This window comes from Gossypium hirsutum, chromosome D02 (genome assembly GCF_007990345.1).
Source record: "Gossypium hirsutum isolate 1008001.06 chromosome D02, Gossypium_hirsutum_v2.1, whole genome shotgun sequence".
Taxonomy (NCBI): Eukaryota; Viridiplantae; Streptophyta; class Magnoliopsida; order Malvales; family Malvaceae; genus Gossypium; species Gossypium hirsutum.
The window spans coordinates 694,107-712,744 of NC_053438.1; the positions used below are offsets into that span (position 1 = coordinate 694,107).

The 18,638-nt window shown below is 37.6% G+C and overlaps 1 protein-coding gene across 1 annotated transcript; it reads right to left on the minus strand.

Moving 5' to 3' along the window:
- On the minus strand, nucleotides 1–12,325 carry LOC107960713 (putative disease resistance protein RGA1). The gene is made up of 11 exons (XM_041089383.1): nucleotides 12,165–12,325; nucleotides 9,337–12,039; nucleotides 3,315–5,703; nucleotides 3,115–3,188; nucleotides 2,720–2,798; nucleotides 2,222–2,547; nucleotides 1,978–2,120; nucleotides 1,433–1,879; nucleotides 1,036–1,320; nucleotides 874–950; nucleotides 1–754 (listed from the first exon to the last, which is right to left on the minus strand). Exons 2-4 carry the CDS (start codon nucleotides 12,032–12,034, stop codon nucleotides 3,131–3,133), a joined length of 5,145 nt encoding a protein of 1,714 aa, XP_040945317.1. The 5' UTR covers nucleotides 12,035–12,039; nucleotides 12,165–12,325; the 3' UTR covers nucleotides 1–754; nucleotides 874–950; nucleotides 1,036–1,320; nucleotides 1,433–1,879; nucleotides 1,978–2,120; nucleotides 2,222–2,547; nucleotides 2,720–2,798; nucleotides 3,115–3,130.
- Between the last annotated feature and the right edge of the window lie 6,313 nt (nucleotides 12,326–18,638).

Sequence of the window (18,638 nt, forward strand, 5' to 3'; positions counted from 1 at the left end):
TATAAAAATAAAATCTATAATTTACGGATAATATAATGACTAATAGCACAATTTAAACCAAATAAAAACAAGTTAAATACATCATGACGATGTATCATTGGATAAGACTCATAAAAGTTACTGCATACGACCACAGAGAATCTTTAATTCATTACTGGTCACTGTTCAAACATTTCTCCGGCATTTTCGAGAAAGAATTCAGTCTTAAAAATGCTAAAGAAGTTCGGAAATTTCCTACGACTGCGGAGCCTTATTCAACGGCAACTCACTCAGCAAGTTACAGCTTCAGTCCTATACTTCTAACTAAATAACTTTCCCTCTAAATCTTTTCCCCTTCAAAGCTTAGATCCAAGCTGATGAACACAATTCAGTTTACTTACAGTTTTGCACTAAAAAAAGTAGTTCCTGACTTAACAAATAAAATGCTCTCCAATTTCTACAATTAACCTACACTAGTCGTTCACTATATATGCATAGAAGGGGCGTTCAAGTACAATCAATGACATTCACAAATCCCACTAAAAACATCTTACTGTCATCAAATTCCTTGAAGATCAAATCTTCTATTTAAGAGAACTTTGATTCTCGCATGTAAAGTCTGCACTGAAGTATCACCGTTGAAGCTGACAATTATAATCGGCACTAACAAGTTTAAATACAGGGCAGCCAACTTTTTTTTTCTGATGATTTTGGATTATGACATGGAAGCTCAAATCTTCAACTTAGCTAGATACACAGATGCGAGCTCCTTTTCCTGCTAAAATCCAAACACAGTATTTATGATAAACGAAGTTACTATTTTTAATTCCAAGGCAATCCAATTGGTGAACTCAATAAGTTTTAGCTCCTAGAAATTCTACGAGGGAAAAGTACCTTTGTGAATAGCTTTTCCAATCAAATCTGGTGCTGGTCCTCTCCGATCATGGCTAAGGCCTTCTAGCTTACTACCCCTTCAGATAAAGCAAAATCATATATCTTTACATGAAGAAAAAAATTTTACCCTTGGATTTGAATTTTAGTTGTTTTATCACTGACCTATGTGAAGCAGGTCCGGATAAAGGCATAGGTTAAGAAAGAGAATGGTGGTAAAGTGGCAAGATGCTGCAATGAACAACCATACAATATGTTGTCAAGGACAGGTGATTTGGTAGCCAAGGTTAGTTCCATAAAGGGTGGCAATTGTAAGTGCTTCCGTCAGGAGCAAAACAAGAATGGCTTTCAGGAACAGAACTAAATTCTGGTCGGATATCACAAGAAACCTTACTCACAATCCTTGATGCTTCAGACAAGTAGGGAAAACACTTGGGTGATGTTGCATGACTGAAGACAACAAGGCAAAAGAAGTGGTCAAAATGCATAAACAATGATAATTACCTAGTGAGTTGATATATAAAAATTTTTCGTAAGCAGTCTTCCTGTTTAGTTGACTTACTATAATAGTTGATGCCTTCTGGAAAAATGCAGCTTTTACCTGGCCGATTTGTCAGAAACATTTTATGTACAGAAAAACGAAATCTGTACAAGTAGTCACAGCTGACTTGGACCTTTTCTGTGACTGCAATCAAACACTGCTCAATAGTATCAAGTAGTCACACCATTCATGTAAGGTGGATGAACTTTTCCAATACCCCATATATGGTGCTGGGCCTCTCTGGTCTTGGCTGGGGCCTTTTAGCTCACTAGCTCATCTGATAAAGCAATATCATAAATCTTTACATAGAGAAATAAAAGTTTAAATCCTCAGATTAAAATTTACGTTGGTCATCACTCATCACTGGCCTATCTGAAGCATGCCTGGATCTCTCGTATCGAAGATTCTTGCAAGAGACTTCCTCTATGATCTTAAGTAACACCACTTCTCTGCAGGGAGACACTTTGCCTGCCAATATGCAAAAGGCTAGGCTAAGAAAGAGAATGGTGGTAAAGCAGCAAGATATGATGAACAAGCATATGATATGTTTGTCATGGACAACTTACTTGGAGAAACATGTAACAAGGTTAGTACCATAACGGGTGGCTATCCTAAGTGCTTCCATCAGGAGCTAAACAATAATGGGACTCAGGAACAAAGCTAAATTCCAGTTGGATCTCATAAGAACCCTTATTCATAATCCTTGATGCTTCAGACAAGTAGGAGATATATTTAGCAAATGTTGCATGACCAAAGACACTACAAACAAGTTAAAATAAGTGATCAAAATGCATAAACAATGATCATTACCTAGTGAGTTGAGTTTTGAAAACATTTCTTAAGCAGTATTCTTGTTTAATTGACCTACTATAATAGTTGATGCCTTCTGGAAAACAGAAAGAGAACGGAGGTAAAGCGGAAGATAGGCTGGCTGCAATGAACAAGTACGTCATATGTTGTCAAGAACTGCTGATTTGGGTAAAAATGGAACATGGATGGTAGTACCATAACTTCCATTGGAAGCAAGCTAAGAATGGGCTTCCAGAAGACAAGAACGATGATGAATACCTCACAGATGTGACTAGAGCTTTATACGTAGTAATCCTTAATGCTTCAGATAAGTTGCTAAACCAAGACTTCATAAGCAAGGTAAAACAAGTGGTCAAAACACAAAGAATGTTAAATTATATAGTTTGTTAAATTTTGAAAATAAATTTTTAAGTAGTCTTCATCAAAGCAAAATTAAAAGTTAATAAATTGCACAAGTGTCATCAATTACATGGAAAAGTAATGGTGACCAGGACTTACTTTTCGATGGATAAATTTAGTTTCTACGTTCTCTCTTTGACTGATGAGTCTTTAAGCTGTACAAGCTAATTAGTGAATCCTGCAAAATTAAGCCAAAAAATCTGTCATATGGATTAACCAACCAAATTTGTGAACAAATAACCTTTTTTTTTTGAAAAAAGAATAAATAAATAAGCCAACCAAGTTGAACGGAAATATATTGTCTAATTGGAGAAATCCACTATATACTTAGAGAATTGCCAAAATGATTATATATACAAAGGGACTTCTCATATCCATGAAATGTTTATCAAAACAAAATTAAAAGGTTGTCTACTAAAATGCAAAGATAATCACAGGAAGAATGAACTGATGTAAATTGCATTGAAAAGAAATGGGGATAAAAAAGAGCTTACTTTTCTATCTCTATATTTACATCCAAGACAATAAGTCTATGAATCCTTCATATCCATACAAATCCTGTAAAGGTCTGGCGAAAATGCAGAAAAAAAATGAAAGTTTAGGAGGAAAAGAACAAGAAGAATTTAGAGAGAAATGACATTCTTTTATCAAAAGCAAAAAGTACAGGCGTTTTGGTTTCAGATATTGAACTTACCGCTTGCTCATAATTGAGATCCTACGAATGTGGGAAATCTTGGACCACTCAGGGCCGCTTTCCTTGGAACATCTTGCCTCTAATCGAGGACACGCTGAAATTATAAATGATGTTAATTTGGAGAGGCTTCGGATAACATGTTCAGAAGGCAGATACATGAGCTTATCACATGAAACAATTCTCAAACGCTTTACAGAGGAGAGGTTTCCCAACCAATCAGGCAAGGCTTCTATGCCGTGAAACCTCTGTATCTCTAGTCCTTCAAGGGCAGTGAGGTGTCGGAGTTGGTAAGGAAGAGAACTTAGCTTTTCCCATCCAAGCAATCGCAACTCTTTAAGGGAGGCACTGAGGTGTTGGATGGAATCAAAACCTGGGAATTCTTCTAGCTCTTCTGAGAAACCACCAATATCTAAACTTCTCAAGCAAGTAAGGCTGCCAAGGCGGTCATTTGGAATGCTCCTCAATGTTGGACACCTTTTGGTTGTTAAACGAACAAGAGAATGCAATTCCCACACACTTTCTGGAATCGATCTTAGATCAGGCAAATCAGCTAGTGTCAGCTTGCGAAGGCAAGTGTTGGATTGCAGCAAATCTGGTAATAGACAAGTTAAGCCTTGGCCTACACCAGTGAAACCTAATTCAGTGAGACGACCATGACATATACTTGGAATGGACCTCAAATTCGGGCAAGTCTCTATCCTCAATTTTTTGAGACAAGTGAAGTTAGACAGTCCATTTCCTATGTAGCTTAATTTTTCACATGCAAGAATGTCAAGAACTTCAAGAGATGAGCACCTTTCTGTTATTGGAACAATTTCCAGTTTGTTGCACCCAGATATACATAAACTCTGAAGAGACGAAAATCCTTTCAAATCTGGAATGGAACTTAAATTAGGGCAAAGCCTTATCCTCAATTCTTTGACAAAAGAGGAAATAGAAAACCCGTCTCCTACCTTGCTTAGTTTTTCACACTGAAAAATGTGAAGCTTTTCAAGAAAAGGAAGTCTTCCTGTTGGAATAATTTCCAGGTTGTCACATTTAGATATATCTAAAGTTCGAAGAGATTCCAAATCTGGAATGGAATTTAAGTTACCACAATGGGATAGCTTTAACTCTTTGAGACAAGTGGCAATAGGCAACCAATCTTCTATCTTGCTTTGACACCCGGAAATGAGAAGCTTTTCAAGAGATGAACATTGTCCTCTTATCGGAACAATTTCCAGTTCGTTGCAGTTTGATAAATCTAAAATTTTAAGAGAGGGAAATCCTTCCAAATCTAGAATGGAACATAAATTAGGACAATCGCTTAACTTTAATTCTTTAAGATAAGTGGAGGTAGACAACCCATCTCCTATCTTGCTTAAGTTTTGACACGAGGAAATGTGAAACTTTTGAAGAGATGAACATCTTCCTCTTATTGGAACAATTTCCAGTTTGCTGCACTCTGATATATCTAGATTTCGAAGAACGGAAAATCCTTCCAAATCTGGAATGGAACTTAATTTAGCACAGCCACTTAGCTTTAATTCTATAAGATAAGCGGAAGTCGACAACCAGTCTCCTATCTTGCTTAAGTTTTGACACGAGGAAATGTGAAGCTTTTGAAGAGATGAACATCTTCCTCTTATTGGAACAATTTCCAGTTTGCTACACTCTGATATATCTAGATTTCGAAGAACGGAAAATCCTTCCAAATCTGGAATGGAACTTAAATTAGCACAGCCACTTAGCTTTAATTCTATAAGATAAGTGGAAGTCGACAACCAGTCTCCTATCTTGCTTAAGTTTTGACACGAGGAAATGTGAAGCTTTTGAAGAGATGAACATCTTCCCCTTATTGGAACAATTTCCAGTTTGTTGCACTCTGATATATCTAGATTTCGAAGAAAGGAAAATCCTTCCAAATCTGGAATGGAACTTAAATTAGCACAGCCACTTAGCTTTAATTCTTTAAGACAACTGGAGGTAGACAACCCATCTCCTATCTTGCTTAAGTTTTGACACGAGGAAATGTGAAGCTTTTCAAGAGATGAACATCTTCCTCTTATTGGAACAATTTCCAGTTTGCTGCACTCTGATATATCTAGATTTCGAAGAAAGGAAAATCCTTCCAAATCTGGAATGGAGCTTAAATTAGCACAGCCACTTAGCTTTAATTCTTTAAGACAAGTGGAGGTAGACAACCCGCCTCCTATCTCGCTTAATTCCTTACACTCTGAAATGCAAAATTCTTCAAGAGATGAACATATTCCTGCTATTGGAACAATTCCCAAGCGTCCGCAATCAGAAACATAGACACTTCGAAGAGCGGAAAACCCATTTAAATTTGGAATTGAGAACAAATCTCCACACTTTACTATAGTTAGCTCCTCAAGTACCGTGGAAGTAGCTAGTGTTGCGGAAGCGACGATAATATTAATAACAATATTATCAGAAATATTTAGATAATTATTATGCCAACAATTATACTAAGAAAATTCCCAGTTAAATTGGAGGGGTCACAATGGTCCCGCTTAAAACCCAACAACTAGACAGAACTCACTTAGATATTTATAGCAATAATAACTAAATAAATATAACCAACATAAAGCTATTAAATAAAAGCAAACAAATAAGAAATAAAATACCAGAGTTTTAACGAGGTTCGGCCAATTTAGCTTACGTCCTCGGACACTACCAAATTAATATTTCCTCTAGAAATATTACAAAAGAGAAGATTTTGGGATGATACAACCAAAGGGGGAGGGGTTCTATATATAACAAACCAAACCCCCTCCATTTCTATCTTTTCCTAATGTGGGATATTGCCAATATTCAACAAATCTCCACCTTGGCGATATTCCACATCTTCGAACATCTTCTCATAACACAAACTTCAATAGTGTCTTCAAATTTTGCAACCAATCGCCTTCTTCCCTTTTGGTAGTTGTGCCAGCTTCCACATCTTGTTTTTCTCTAGAGATTGCATCTCCTCTTCCATTGCACCTAACCATCTATAATTCTCTAAACTCTGAATGGCTTCGGTGTAAGTGGATGGAATATTATCAACAACTGGAAGTGCATAAGCTACCATGTCAGTGAAACGAGCAGGTTTCTGAATTTCTCGTCTCTGCCTTCTGACTGCAATTGGCTCTGATTGCTGTTGAGGTTCTTGGGTAGAAACCTCTTCCTCATCTGACTCTGCATCTGCCAATGAAGAATCACTAGTGGTACCTTTTGCTGGAATTACCACACTCTGCTCAAACTCCACCTGCTGCGGAGTACACTCCACCTGCTGTGAAGTACTACTCACTCCTTCTGGATTTACCTTATTCAACATGGCAGATTCATGAAAGGTAACATCCCTACTGATTATCGTCTTCTTTGCCTCTAGACACCACAAACGATATCCCTTAACACCAGCATTGAAGCCCATGAATAGAGCCTTCTTTGCTCTTGGATCTAACTTTGATTCTTTCACATGATAATATGCAATAGAACCAAAAATGCGCAAGGTGTCATAATCAGTAGCAGGTTTTCCATACCATTTCTCCAAAGGAGTCTTGCCATTTATAGCAGATGATGGCAAATGATTGATGAGATGTTGAGCGTACGTCACAGCCTCAGTCCAAAACTTTCTATCTAATCCAGCATTAGATAACATACATCGAACTTTCTCCACAAGCGTTCGATTCATACGCTCTGCCACCCCATTCTGTTGCGGTGTTCCACCTACGGTGAAGTGCCTTACTATGCCACAATCTTGGCATATCTTCAGGAAAGGATCGCTTTTATATTCTCCACCGTTGTCTGATCGGAGAACCTTAATCTTCCTTCCTGTCTGATTTTCAACTTTAGTTTTCCACTTAAGGAAAACTTCAAGCACCTCATCTTTGTTCTTCATAGGGAACACCCAAACTCGTCTGGAAAAATCATCAATAAAGGTGACAAAATAACGTCTTCCTCCAAGTGATGGAGTCTTGGACGGTCCCCATACATCAGAATGCACATAATCCAGAATACCTTTAGTATTGTGAATCCCAGTGCCAAATTTCACCCTTCGTTGTTTTCCCAGAACACAATGCTCGCAAAATTCAAGTTTGCAAGTCTTTGTACCTTTCAATAATCCTTGCTTGGCTAGAGTTTGCAAGGATTTTTCACCAGCATGGCCCAAACGCATATGCCACAGCTGTGTTGCCTCAGCGTCCTTCTTGGTACTCGTAATTGCTGCTGCTGTTGTCCCGACCACTGTACTACCTTGGTAGTAATACAGATTGTTCTTTCTTATGCCTTTCAACATCACCAATGCTCCTGAAGTTGCTTTAAGAACTCCATCTCGTATTGTCACAACTAGGCCTTTAGATTCTAACGACCCCAAAGAGATGAGATTCTTCTTCAACTTTGGGACATATCGTACATCCCGCAAAATTCTAGTAGATCCATCATGACTCCTCAGTTTAATTGAACCTATCCCGGCTATTTTACATGTGTTATCATTACCCATGTAAACAACCCCTTCATCTAGTTTTTGAAATTCAAAGAACCATTCCCGAATGGGACACATATGATAGGAACAACCAGAATCCATGATCCACTCATCTGCATATAATGTTGAAGATGTCATACTAAGAGAAAAGTCTGACTCTGCTTCACTATTGCATTCTGCAACATTTGCATCTTGCGGAGTCTTCCCTTTTTTCTTCAATTTTGGACAATCTTTCTTCCAATGTCCTTTTTCTTTGCAAAAAGAACATTCATCTTTGGCAACAGCTCGACCTTTGGACTTTCTTCTCTTCCCCTTAGACTGACTTTGCTGACGACCTCTTGTTACCAATGCTTCCACTGCTGCTTCACCTGAACCTTTCAACTTATCCTTTCGGCGTAGTTCATAGCTATACAATGCAGCAGTTACTTCATTGAAAGTTACTTCCGATTTTCCATGAAGTAGAGTAGTTTCAAGGTACTCAAACTCCTCAGGAAGCGATCCCAACAACATTAACGCCAAGTCTTCGTCTTCAAAAGTCACATCCAAATTCAACAAATCAGCCACCAGCTGATTAAAATTGGTAATGTGCTCGTTCATCGTGGTACCAGGAACATAACTGAAACGAAACAGTCTTTTCTTCATATGTAACTTATTTTGACTGTTCTTCTTCAGAAATTTCTCCTCCAATGCTTTCCACAATTTACTTGCAGAAGTCTCTTTACTGAATGTATACTTCTGCTCTCTGGAAAGACATGATCGAATTGTACCACATGCCAATCGGTTGATGGTCTTCCATTCTTTATCATCAACCCCTTCTGGTTTTTCTTCCTCAATGGCAATATCTAGACCCTGTTGAAAGAGGGCATCTAGAAGCTCACTTTGCCACATGCCGAAATGACCTGTTCCATCAAAAATTTCCACTACAAATCTCGTATTTGCAGTTCCAATCCTCGGCAAAATGTACGAAGTGGAAGTTGTTGATATGGATGGTTTTTCTTCTGTCATTTTTGCCATAGCTTCTACTTAATAGCCACCAAATGCAGAATACCCACAAGCTTTAGGAAATGTTTCTGATGTGTAAGATCAGACTAAGCTGCAAACACAGAGCATACTACAAAACCTTGGCTCGGATACCAATTGTTGCGGAAGCGACGATAATATTAATAACAATATTATCAGAAATATTTAGATAATTATTATGCCAACAATTATACTAAGAAAATTCCCAGTTAAATTGGAGGGGTCACAATGGTCCCGCTTAAAACCCAACAACTAGACAGAACTCACTTAGATATTTATAGCAATAATAACTAAATAAATATAACCAACATAAAGCTATTAAATAAAAGCAAACAAATAAGAAATAAAATACCAGAGTTTTAACGAGGTTCGGCCAATTTAGCTTACGTCCTCGGACACTACCAAATTAATATTTCCTCTAGAAATATTACAAAAGAGAAGATTTTGGGATGATACAACCAAAGGGGGAGGGGTTCTATATATAACAAACCAAACCCCCTCCATTTCTATCTTTTCCTAATGTGGGATATTGCCAATATTCAACAGCTAGTCCATCCCCTATACTGCTTAATCGTGAACAATCCTCAATACAGAGCTTTTTAAGAGATAAACATTGTCCTGTCAGGGGAACACTTTCCAATAAGGGGCAGTTAGAAACAAGCAACTCTTCTAAGCAAGGAAACATGACTGCTGCTGTCGTTGCTGTCCATTCTTTCAGATTTTCCAGTCGCCGTAGGATGAATGTTTTTAATGCAGGAAACACCTCAATCTCAAATTGACTACTTCCATCGCAATAAAACTCATTACCGATGCGTTTCAGCTCCTCCATATTCCTCAGTGCAAGAAACTTGAGACTGTGCAGTTGGCCCAATGGTGGAAGACTTTTACAATTGATGCAATTGTTTAATTCCAACTCCATCAAATTGTCAAGAAGCAGTGAACCAATATTAGAACCATGAACAGGTCTTGACATCCAAGATGGGAGCTTTTCTCCTCCATAATTCCAAACAATTAAGCTTTGCAAACCTGAGGGGGGTTGGAGACCTTCCAGCACTTCCTCACAGTTATCATTGCTAAAATTTGACCATTCAAATATTACCTTGCACAATTTTGTTTTAAGCCGTAGATTTGCTTTGCGGGCCTCTTCCTTGTCTCTAACACTCTGCAGATCGCATATCTTCAATTGTCCACCAAGTTCGTTGAGGCATTCTAGAGCATCAAGATGAAGTTCGTTACCCCTAACAAAAAACATTGGCAATGTTTGGAGAGAAATTAGGTGTCGAAGCTCAATTGGTTGAGAACTTTGCTGGTCAAAATGGATGTGCTTCACGCTTATCAAATTTCTCAATCCATCTGGAAATGCGATTTCCCTACAACCCATGAACCTTAATGTTTGTAACATGTAAAGTTTGGTTATGGATTGAGGCAGCACTTTGATAGAAGTCTTCGAGATGTCCATATACCTCAAGTGCTTCAATTCGCCGAGGGAAGCAGGCAACTCATGAATATAATCAGCACTGGAAAATTTTAGGACTCGTAAGCTTGTGAAGGTTCTTGACAATTTCTTGAACACATCAATCTCTGAGAACAAAGAGTGCAATTTTGGAGCAACAGCTGTTAAAATTATTGGTAAGGATTCCCCATCATAACCAATACTGAGATGCCGAATATGAGAAACTTCATCTGTGCTGGAACTGGAATTTTCTTGGAAAATCAAAGTCTCAAACTTTGAGACAGACAAAGCCAGATCATGCACCAAGTCATGCATCTTGCAAGTCAAAATATTTCCGCACCTGTCCTTCCCCACATCTTGGAATAAGGAATTTGATAACAATTCATGGAAATATCTGTTACCAGTATCCATAATTTCTTTAGAAGCGCCAAGAAATCCTTCAGCCATCCAGAGCTGGATTAATTGCTCCTTTCTAAAGCAAAAATCTTTAGGAAACATGGCGCAGTATGCAAAACACTTCTTTAAACATGGAGAAGACAAGTGATCGAAACTTAACCTTAGCACACTATTAACCGAATCCCATACATCACTTTTTTGAATTTTCAACCATGCAGCCCGACTCCTTTCAATTTTGCGCATTGTACCTCCAATAACTTTTGCTGCTAAAGGCACACCGTGACATTGTTTAGCAATTTCCTCGCCAATTAACACTAAGCTGGGAGATATTGGGGAGTCTCCACATGCTTTTTCTTTAATTATGGACCAGCACTCCTCATCTTTTAATTTTCCAGGCTGATGCCTTTGATTAGGAAGTGTTTCCACTTTTAATGCCACATCTTCAATGCGGGTTGTTACAATAACTTTATTCCCCCGATTCTTATTAACCCCTTCCAAACACCACATTAGTTCATCCCATTGTTCAACATTCCACACATCATCAAGTACAAGAAGATATTTGATCTGTTCATTTCCCCTTTTGGCCCGCTCAATCTTCCCCTTCAGTTTCGCCGTTAAAGCATTCAAGTTTTGAGGTATCGAGGTCTGCTGATAATTCATATCATGCTCAAGCATTTCTCCCAAAATTCTTTTGACATTGAAATCATCCGAAACACACACCCAAAATCTTACATCAAAACGCCTTTCCACATCCACATCATGGTAAACTAGCCTTGCTAAAGTAGTTTTCCCGATACCCGCCATTCCAACTATAGGCACAACAGAGACAGTTCGATCATCTTGGGGACTGAGTAACATGTCAACAACTTTTGAGACATCATTTTTCCTTCCAACAATGTTTGAGTCATCTAGGAAGGAGACTGTCTCCACATTTGATGGAATAAAAATTCTTTGATCTATGGCTAATTGTTGGAGACCATAGTCTTTGGCTATTTTGTTAAGGTCGTCCAAGGAATTAAGGATGTCCTTAACTTTATTAGCCATGTTGTGCTGAAATGTGACAGTAGATGGAGTGTCTCGAAGCTTTCTCCACATCTGATCCCCAATCTCCACTTTCCTTCTGAGAAACTCATAAGCAATCTCATCCAGGACCTCATCAGCCTCATAAGCAACATCTCTGAGCCTCTTCAACCAAAGCTTCACTGAGTTCATTTGCTTTTGGTTTCCCTCTGCATCTCGCAAGAAAGCTCCAATCATTTCTAGTGAGTTACCAAGCCTCTGCATCTCATCCTTGAAGCCCCATCCAAGGCTTATCATCTCAACCGCAACTGACGCCGCTTTTGACGCCACTTCTCCCACAACAGCACTAACGAAAGCTTCAGCCATCTTCGCTTCAAAAATAAAAAGCTTGAAATGTTAGGGAAAGCTCTTAACTCTATATCAAAGAGGCGAAGAACATTTGTAAATGAAAACGAAATTAAAGCAACAGATAATTGAAATTGGTGAAAGATCATACCGGGTTAAGGAAACGGAATGCAGAAGAGAACTGAAGATGAATTGCTTTTGGTAATTTCAAACTGAAAGGTCCCCTCTTTGATGAAAAAAAGCAAAAACAAATCAATAAGCTTAGCACCCAAAGTCAAAAGTAAAGCAAAATAAAGCCATCAGCTGCCCCTTCTGACGAGAATTACGAAATACACGGCGTGATTAGGTGACCGACATGCTTCTATTATTGCTCGGCTTTTTACCCAATTAATATAAAATAATGGATCAATTTATTCAAATAACTATTTGATACATTTACTCGACCAACCAGCGGCACCTCCTCCACTTTTCCCTATTATTAATCATGTTTGGTTAGCAAACACATCCTATACTCATGATCAAAACTTTTTTTTAGTGCGTAATGTTTTAAGTAAATTATCTACATTTAATGCAATTTTTATTTAACTTACCCAATCGATTACCGACTGTTAGTAATAGTTTCATGTAGTATTGAAGATAGAACAAGATTTTCTAAGGTGGGTAAAGGGTTAACAATATTGCATAGACGAAGAGGGTTAAGTGTCAGACTTGTTTAATGTTTTACTATATGTGAAGGTTCAAGATCCAAAATACGATGTTTATTTTAAGTTGTTGAAATCAGCAATTATAAGAACAATTGAGAGTCGATTTAATATGGAGGAAACCATATGGAGGAAATCAAGCTGTCCGAATGAATTATTATCTCATGAAAAGATGGATGTGCTTGAACTTTCAGTTTTAGTTTTAAAATGGAATAGGCTTGTTCGAGAATATACCATTGGGTAGTCAGTTTGACCTGCATCAATGCGAAGTTCCACATGATATCAATTTATGTTTGTAGAAGTGGGACTTGCTGTATTTTTCCTTTTTTTTCACCTCAATTGTTGAAAATAAAATCGCCATTATTGAATCCCTTAACTCATGCTTTGGTGTAACCCTACAGATGTTTTGGCAAAAGCTAGTTTGCCTGATGATTCCAACAGTAAAGGTATTTACAGTATTCATCACCAATTCATTTTTTTTCGTATATCCGCATTAATTCTTAATCTAATTGATTCAAAGACTTCAAAGCCATTATCTGGAACTATTCAAATATCATTGCATTTTATTTAAAACAACACCTTACTAAAATACGCGAGCACCAAGGCTTCACTGTCTCATCAGTGCTTTCTGTCAATCTTGCTATCCACCTAACGCTTGTTATCACACCATCTCTGTTGTTGGCTGTAAGTGAATTATTGATTTTCAATCCAAATATTTGCAAAATCTATCATAATATGTATCTGAAAAGATTCAAAGATTGAAATAAAATTTTGGAAATGACTGATTGACTAATGTTTATAATTTTTTTGAATTAATATATATTGATTTTGTATTGCGAATATGATAATGAACGTATTTGTTCGTTAACAGAAGGTCCAAGTGGTTCGGGGAGTCGTCCATTCAAGTTATCGGTGATAATCTCAATTGTGAAGAAGAAACGAGAGAAGAACGAAGAAAAAGTTGATGATGATACAAGCACTGGTCTCCTATCTTTGTGCCAAAACTACGACAAACGAGATGATAAGTAGTGGTACTTTATTTTGGTGAATATCCTTGTATTGTCTTGTTTTAATGTTTGTATAGATTGTTAATTTGATTTTTTTTAGTTAAATTTAACTATTAATCTTTTAAAAAGAGTTGAATCATCACTTTTATTAGAAATATTAACTAAAATACTATTTTTTGATGATGTTGACGTGACAATTAGTGTGATAGTCAATGTATATTTCATATTGATACGGCACTATTTATTTTATATATATTATATTGACAAATAATTTAAAAATAATAAAAAATCAAGATTATAAAAATTATGAAGAGCATTAAAAAAAGAGAGAGAGAGAGCTAGGATAGATTGCCATGCAAATTGTTATGTTTAAAAATTGTAATGTTTTAGTCAGTATTTCTACTATAAACAATAAGTTGACTCTTTTTTGAAAAATTGGTGGTGAAATATACCTCTTTCTAAAAGGTTAAGGGTTAAATTTAGCTAAAAAAAGTAATAGTCATATTAATAAAAATGTAAATATTTGTTAAATTAATCATTAAGCAAAAATAAAAGGTCAATTTATCTATTAGTTGTTTGGTTACTTTTCAAATATTGAAATTTCAATCTTAATTTAAATAGTAACAGTTAAATTTACTTGGTTGAGTTTTATCATTAATGCGTAAAGTTGTCAATTTAATTCATATTTTTCATTTGGATATTTTACTTTTCAATTTTTTGAAAATTTAATCTTGGTGTAAACAAGATCTATTAAATTTATTAATTATTTTTTTGAGTAATAAATGAAAATAATAAGTTGACATATCATTTCATGTGTATTACAGAAATTTTACAACTAAAAAGATATAGGAAATAAAATGGACCCAACTAAAGTATAAAAATAAAATCTATAATTTACGGATAATATAAGGACTAATAGTACAATTTAAACTAATAAAAACAGTTTAAACACATCATGGCGGTGTATCACAGGATAAGACTTATAAAAGTTCCTGCATACGACCACAGAGAATCTTTAATTCATTATTGGTCACTGTTTAAACATTTCTCCAGCATTTTCGAGAAAGAATTCAGTCTTAAAAGTGCTAAAGAAGTTCGGAAATTTCCTACGACTACGGAACCTTATTCAGAGGCAACTCACTCAGCAAATTACAGCTTCAGTCCTATACTTCTAACTAAATAACTTTCCCTCTAAATCATTTCCCCTTCAAAGCTTAGATCCAAGCTCATGAACACAATTCAGTTTACTTACAGTTTTGCACTAAAAAAGTAGTTCCTGACTTAACAAATAAAATGCTCTTCAATTTCTACAATTAACCTACACAAGTCGTTCACTATATATGCATAAAAGGGGCGTTCAAGTACAATCAATGACATTCACTAATCCCACTAAAAACATCTTCCTGTCATCAAATTCCTTGAAGATCAAATCTTCTATTTAAGAGAACTTTGATTGTATTGAAACAATCTTTACTTGGCTTGATTCTTTGTTGGTGCAAGAGGCAGCAGCAAGCTGTTTCTAGTCTTGCTTGAGTAGTAAGCCTCGAGGCTTGGTGAAGAAGCAAACTCGGAAGCAGAAAACAGAAAGATGAAGCTAGCAAGTGAAAAACAGAAAAGAGAGAAAAAGATTGAATGAAAATGAGCTGATATCTTTCATTAAGCAAGCCAACAAGGCATTAAGCCATTACATATATCAGTCAACAAGTAAAACAAACAAGTAATCACCTAATAACATACCTAACACCACTAAATTGCCTAGTAACTTGGTAAACTTGATTGAAAAACAAAAAGCTTCTACCTAAACTTGTCATTCAGCACCTAATTACATCAAAATGCAGCTACCAACTAAGTTTGATCCTAACTAAATACAAAACATTCAATTAAGGAAACTAAATGGATAGCTTCAGCTTGCTGCACACCATGGCACCACTGCCTGCTGCGATTCCAGAAGCATGACCACCTTTGCATGTCGTGCATGGCCACCTTTGCATGGGAACTAAACTTAACACTCCTCCTTAGTTTCCATGCTAGTAACACCTAATTCCCTTTTGAATTTAGCAAATTTAGACACATTGAGTGCCTTTGTGAAGATATCAGCAATTTGCACTTCTGAATTGCAATGAATCAGCTCGATTTCATGAGCTTGTTCCATCTCCCTTATAACATGCAACTTAATATTGAAGTGCTTGGTTCTGCCATGAAAAATGGGATTTTTTGCAATTGCAACAGCAGATTTGTTGTCACAATAAATCTCTGTTGCCTCCTTTTGGTTTTGGTTTAAATCAGTCAAGATTTTTCTAAGCCATATGGCTTGGTTCACAGCAGATGCAGCAGCAACATATTCAGCTTCTGCTGTTGACTGTGCCACCAGACTTTGTTTCTTAGAACTCCAGCAAAACATGCCTGAGCCAAGACTGAATGCATATCCGGATGTGCTTCTCATGTCATCACTTGATCCAGCCCAGTCACTATCAACATAGCCTATTAACTTCATGTTTTTGGCCCTTTTGAACAATACACCATGACCAATGGTGCCTTTGATGTATCTCAGCACTCTTTTAGCTGCTCGAAAGTGCTGATCATTGCAGCAATTCATGTATCTTGATAGCACACTAACAGCAAACATGATATCGGGCCTTGTGGCAGTCAAATACAACAGACTACCAATGAGACTCTTGTACATGGTCTCACAAATTGGTTCACCACTCCCTTGCCTCAAAAGCTTCACTCCAACAGCCATTGGTGTGCTTGTTGGCTTGCAGTTCTTCATAGAGAACTTGTCCAGGATCTTCATAGTAAAAGAACTCTGACAAAGAAAGATTCCCTTTTCTGTTTGGTTCACTTCCATTCCAAGGAAGTAGTTCATTCTGCCTAAATCAGACATTTCAAACATTTCCATCATTTTTCTTTTGAAATCTTCCAGCATTCTTCCATCTCCTCCAGTTATCAATAGATCATCAACATAGAGTGACAGAATAAGCTGAGTTTGAGCTTGGTTCTTCTTCACATACAGTGTTGGTTCACTGGGACTTCTTTCAAATTCCAAACTGAGCAAGTAAGAGTCAATTCGAGCATACCAGGCTCGAGGAGCCTGTTTCAGGCCATATAAAGCCTTTTTCAGTCTGTACACCATGTGTTCTTTGCCAGTGATCACAAATCCTTGAGGCTGCTCGATGTAGATCTCTTCTTCCAGGAAGCCATTGAGAAATGCAGACTTAACATCAAGCTGATGAATGGTCCACTGATGTTGAGCAGCCAAGGCAACTATCATTCTAACTGTGTCAAGCCTGGCTACTGGTGCAAATGTCTCCAGGTAGTCCAGACCATACCTTTGGCTAAATCCTTTGACAACAAGCCTGGCTTTTAGCTTGTTCAGACTGCCATCTGCATTCTGTTTTACTCGATAGACCCATTTTACTCCAATGGTCTTCTTTCCAGCAGGTTTATCAACAAGCTCCCATGTCTGGTTCTTTTCAATCATGTTGATTTCATTGATCATAGCTAGTTTCCAGCCTTCATCTGCCTCAGCCTCTTCAAAACTGCTAGGTTCTGCTATTGCAACCTGTGCCCTTTCATAAATATCATCTAGGGGCCTTGTGCCTCTCACAGGCACATCATCAACATCCATTTCAGGTCCTAGCTGCTCAAGTTCAGCTTGGTTAGGCACTAGGTCTTCTGAAACTGCTTCTGGCTCATTTTTCTCCCAATTCCAGCAGGTTTTTTCATCAAAGATGACATCTCTGCTCACCTGGACTTTGTTTATCAAGGGATCCAGGACCCTGTAGCCCTTCTTGACTGAGCTGTAGCCTACTAGAACACCTGGTTGAGCCCTTTTAGAGAGCTTGTCTCTCTTTGCTGCTGGTATTTGTGCATAACACAGGCAACCAAACACCTTCAGATGTGCTAAGGAAGGCTTGAAACCAGACCAAGCCTCGAAAGGTGTCTCGGATGCAAGAGCTTTAGTGGGAAGCCTGTTCTGAAGGTAAACAGCAGTGTTTACTGCCTCAGCCCACATGGTCTTGGGCAGTTTCTTCTCAAACAGCAGACATCTGGCCATATCCATCAGACTTCTATTCTTTCTTTCAGCTACCCCATTCTGCTGAGGTGTGTAGACATTTGTAAGCTGATGTTTGATACCAGCATCATTGCAAATGGCTTGAAACTGAGCTGAAGTGTACTCAGTGCCATTATCAGTCCTTATCGATTTCAGCTTGCAACCTGTTTCTGTTTCTACAGCATTTTTAAACTTCACAAACACTTGAGCTACCTCAGACTTGTGTTTTAAAAAGAAAATCCAGCAAAACCTTGTAAGGTCATCAATAAAGAGGATGAAATACCTGTTTTTGCTGAGTGATTCAGTCCTCATCGGGCCACATACATCAGAGTGCACCAGCTGCAGTCTTTCAGTAGCTCTCCAGGTTGAATTTGTAGGAAATGGCAGTCTTGCCTGTTTCCCCATTTGGCAAACTTCACACACATCATCATGCTCCACTGAGCTGATGAAGTTCTCTGCCAAGCCCTCTTTGGCCAATCGAGCCATTGATCTGAAGTTGGCATGTCCAAGCCTTTGATGCCAAAGCTTGGAGTCTTCAACAGAGGCTGTGTATGCTGAGTTTGAGTCATTTGTCCAGTGAACCTCAAAGCACTTATCAGTCATTGTGACTGTCATGAGGCTTGATCCACTTGGATCAGTAATATGGCATTGTTTATCCTTGAACACAACAGAATAACCTTTCTCGAGCAGTTGAGCTATGCTGAGAAGGTTTCTGTCAATCTGTGGTACCAACAGCACATTTGGAATGATCTTGTTGCCTGTGGGAGTACATATCAGCACTTCTCCTCTTCCTTCAGCCCTTATAAACTGACCATTTCCAACCTTGACCTTGGTTTTATAACTTTTGTCCAAGGTTTTAAACA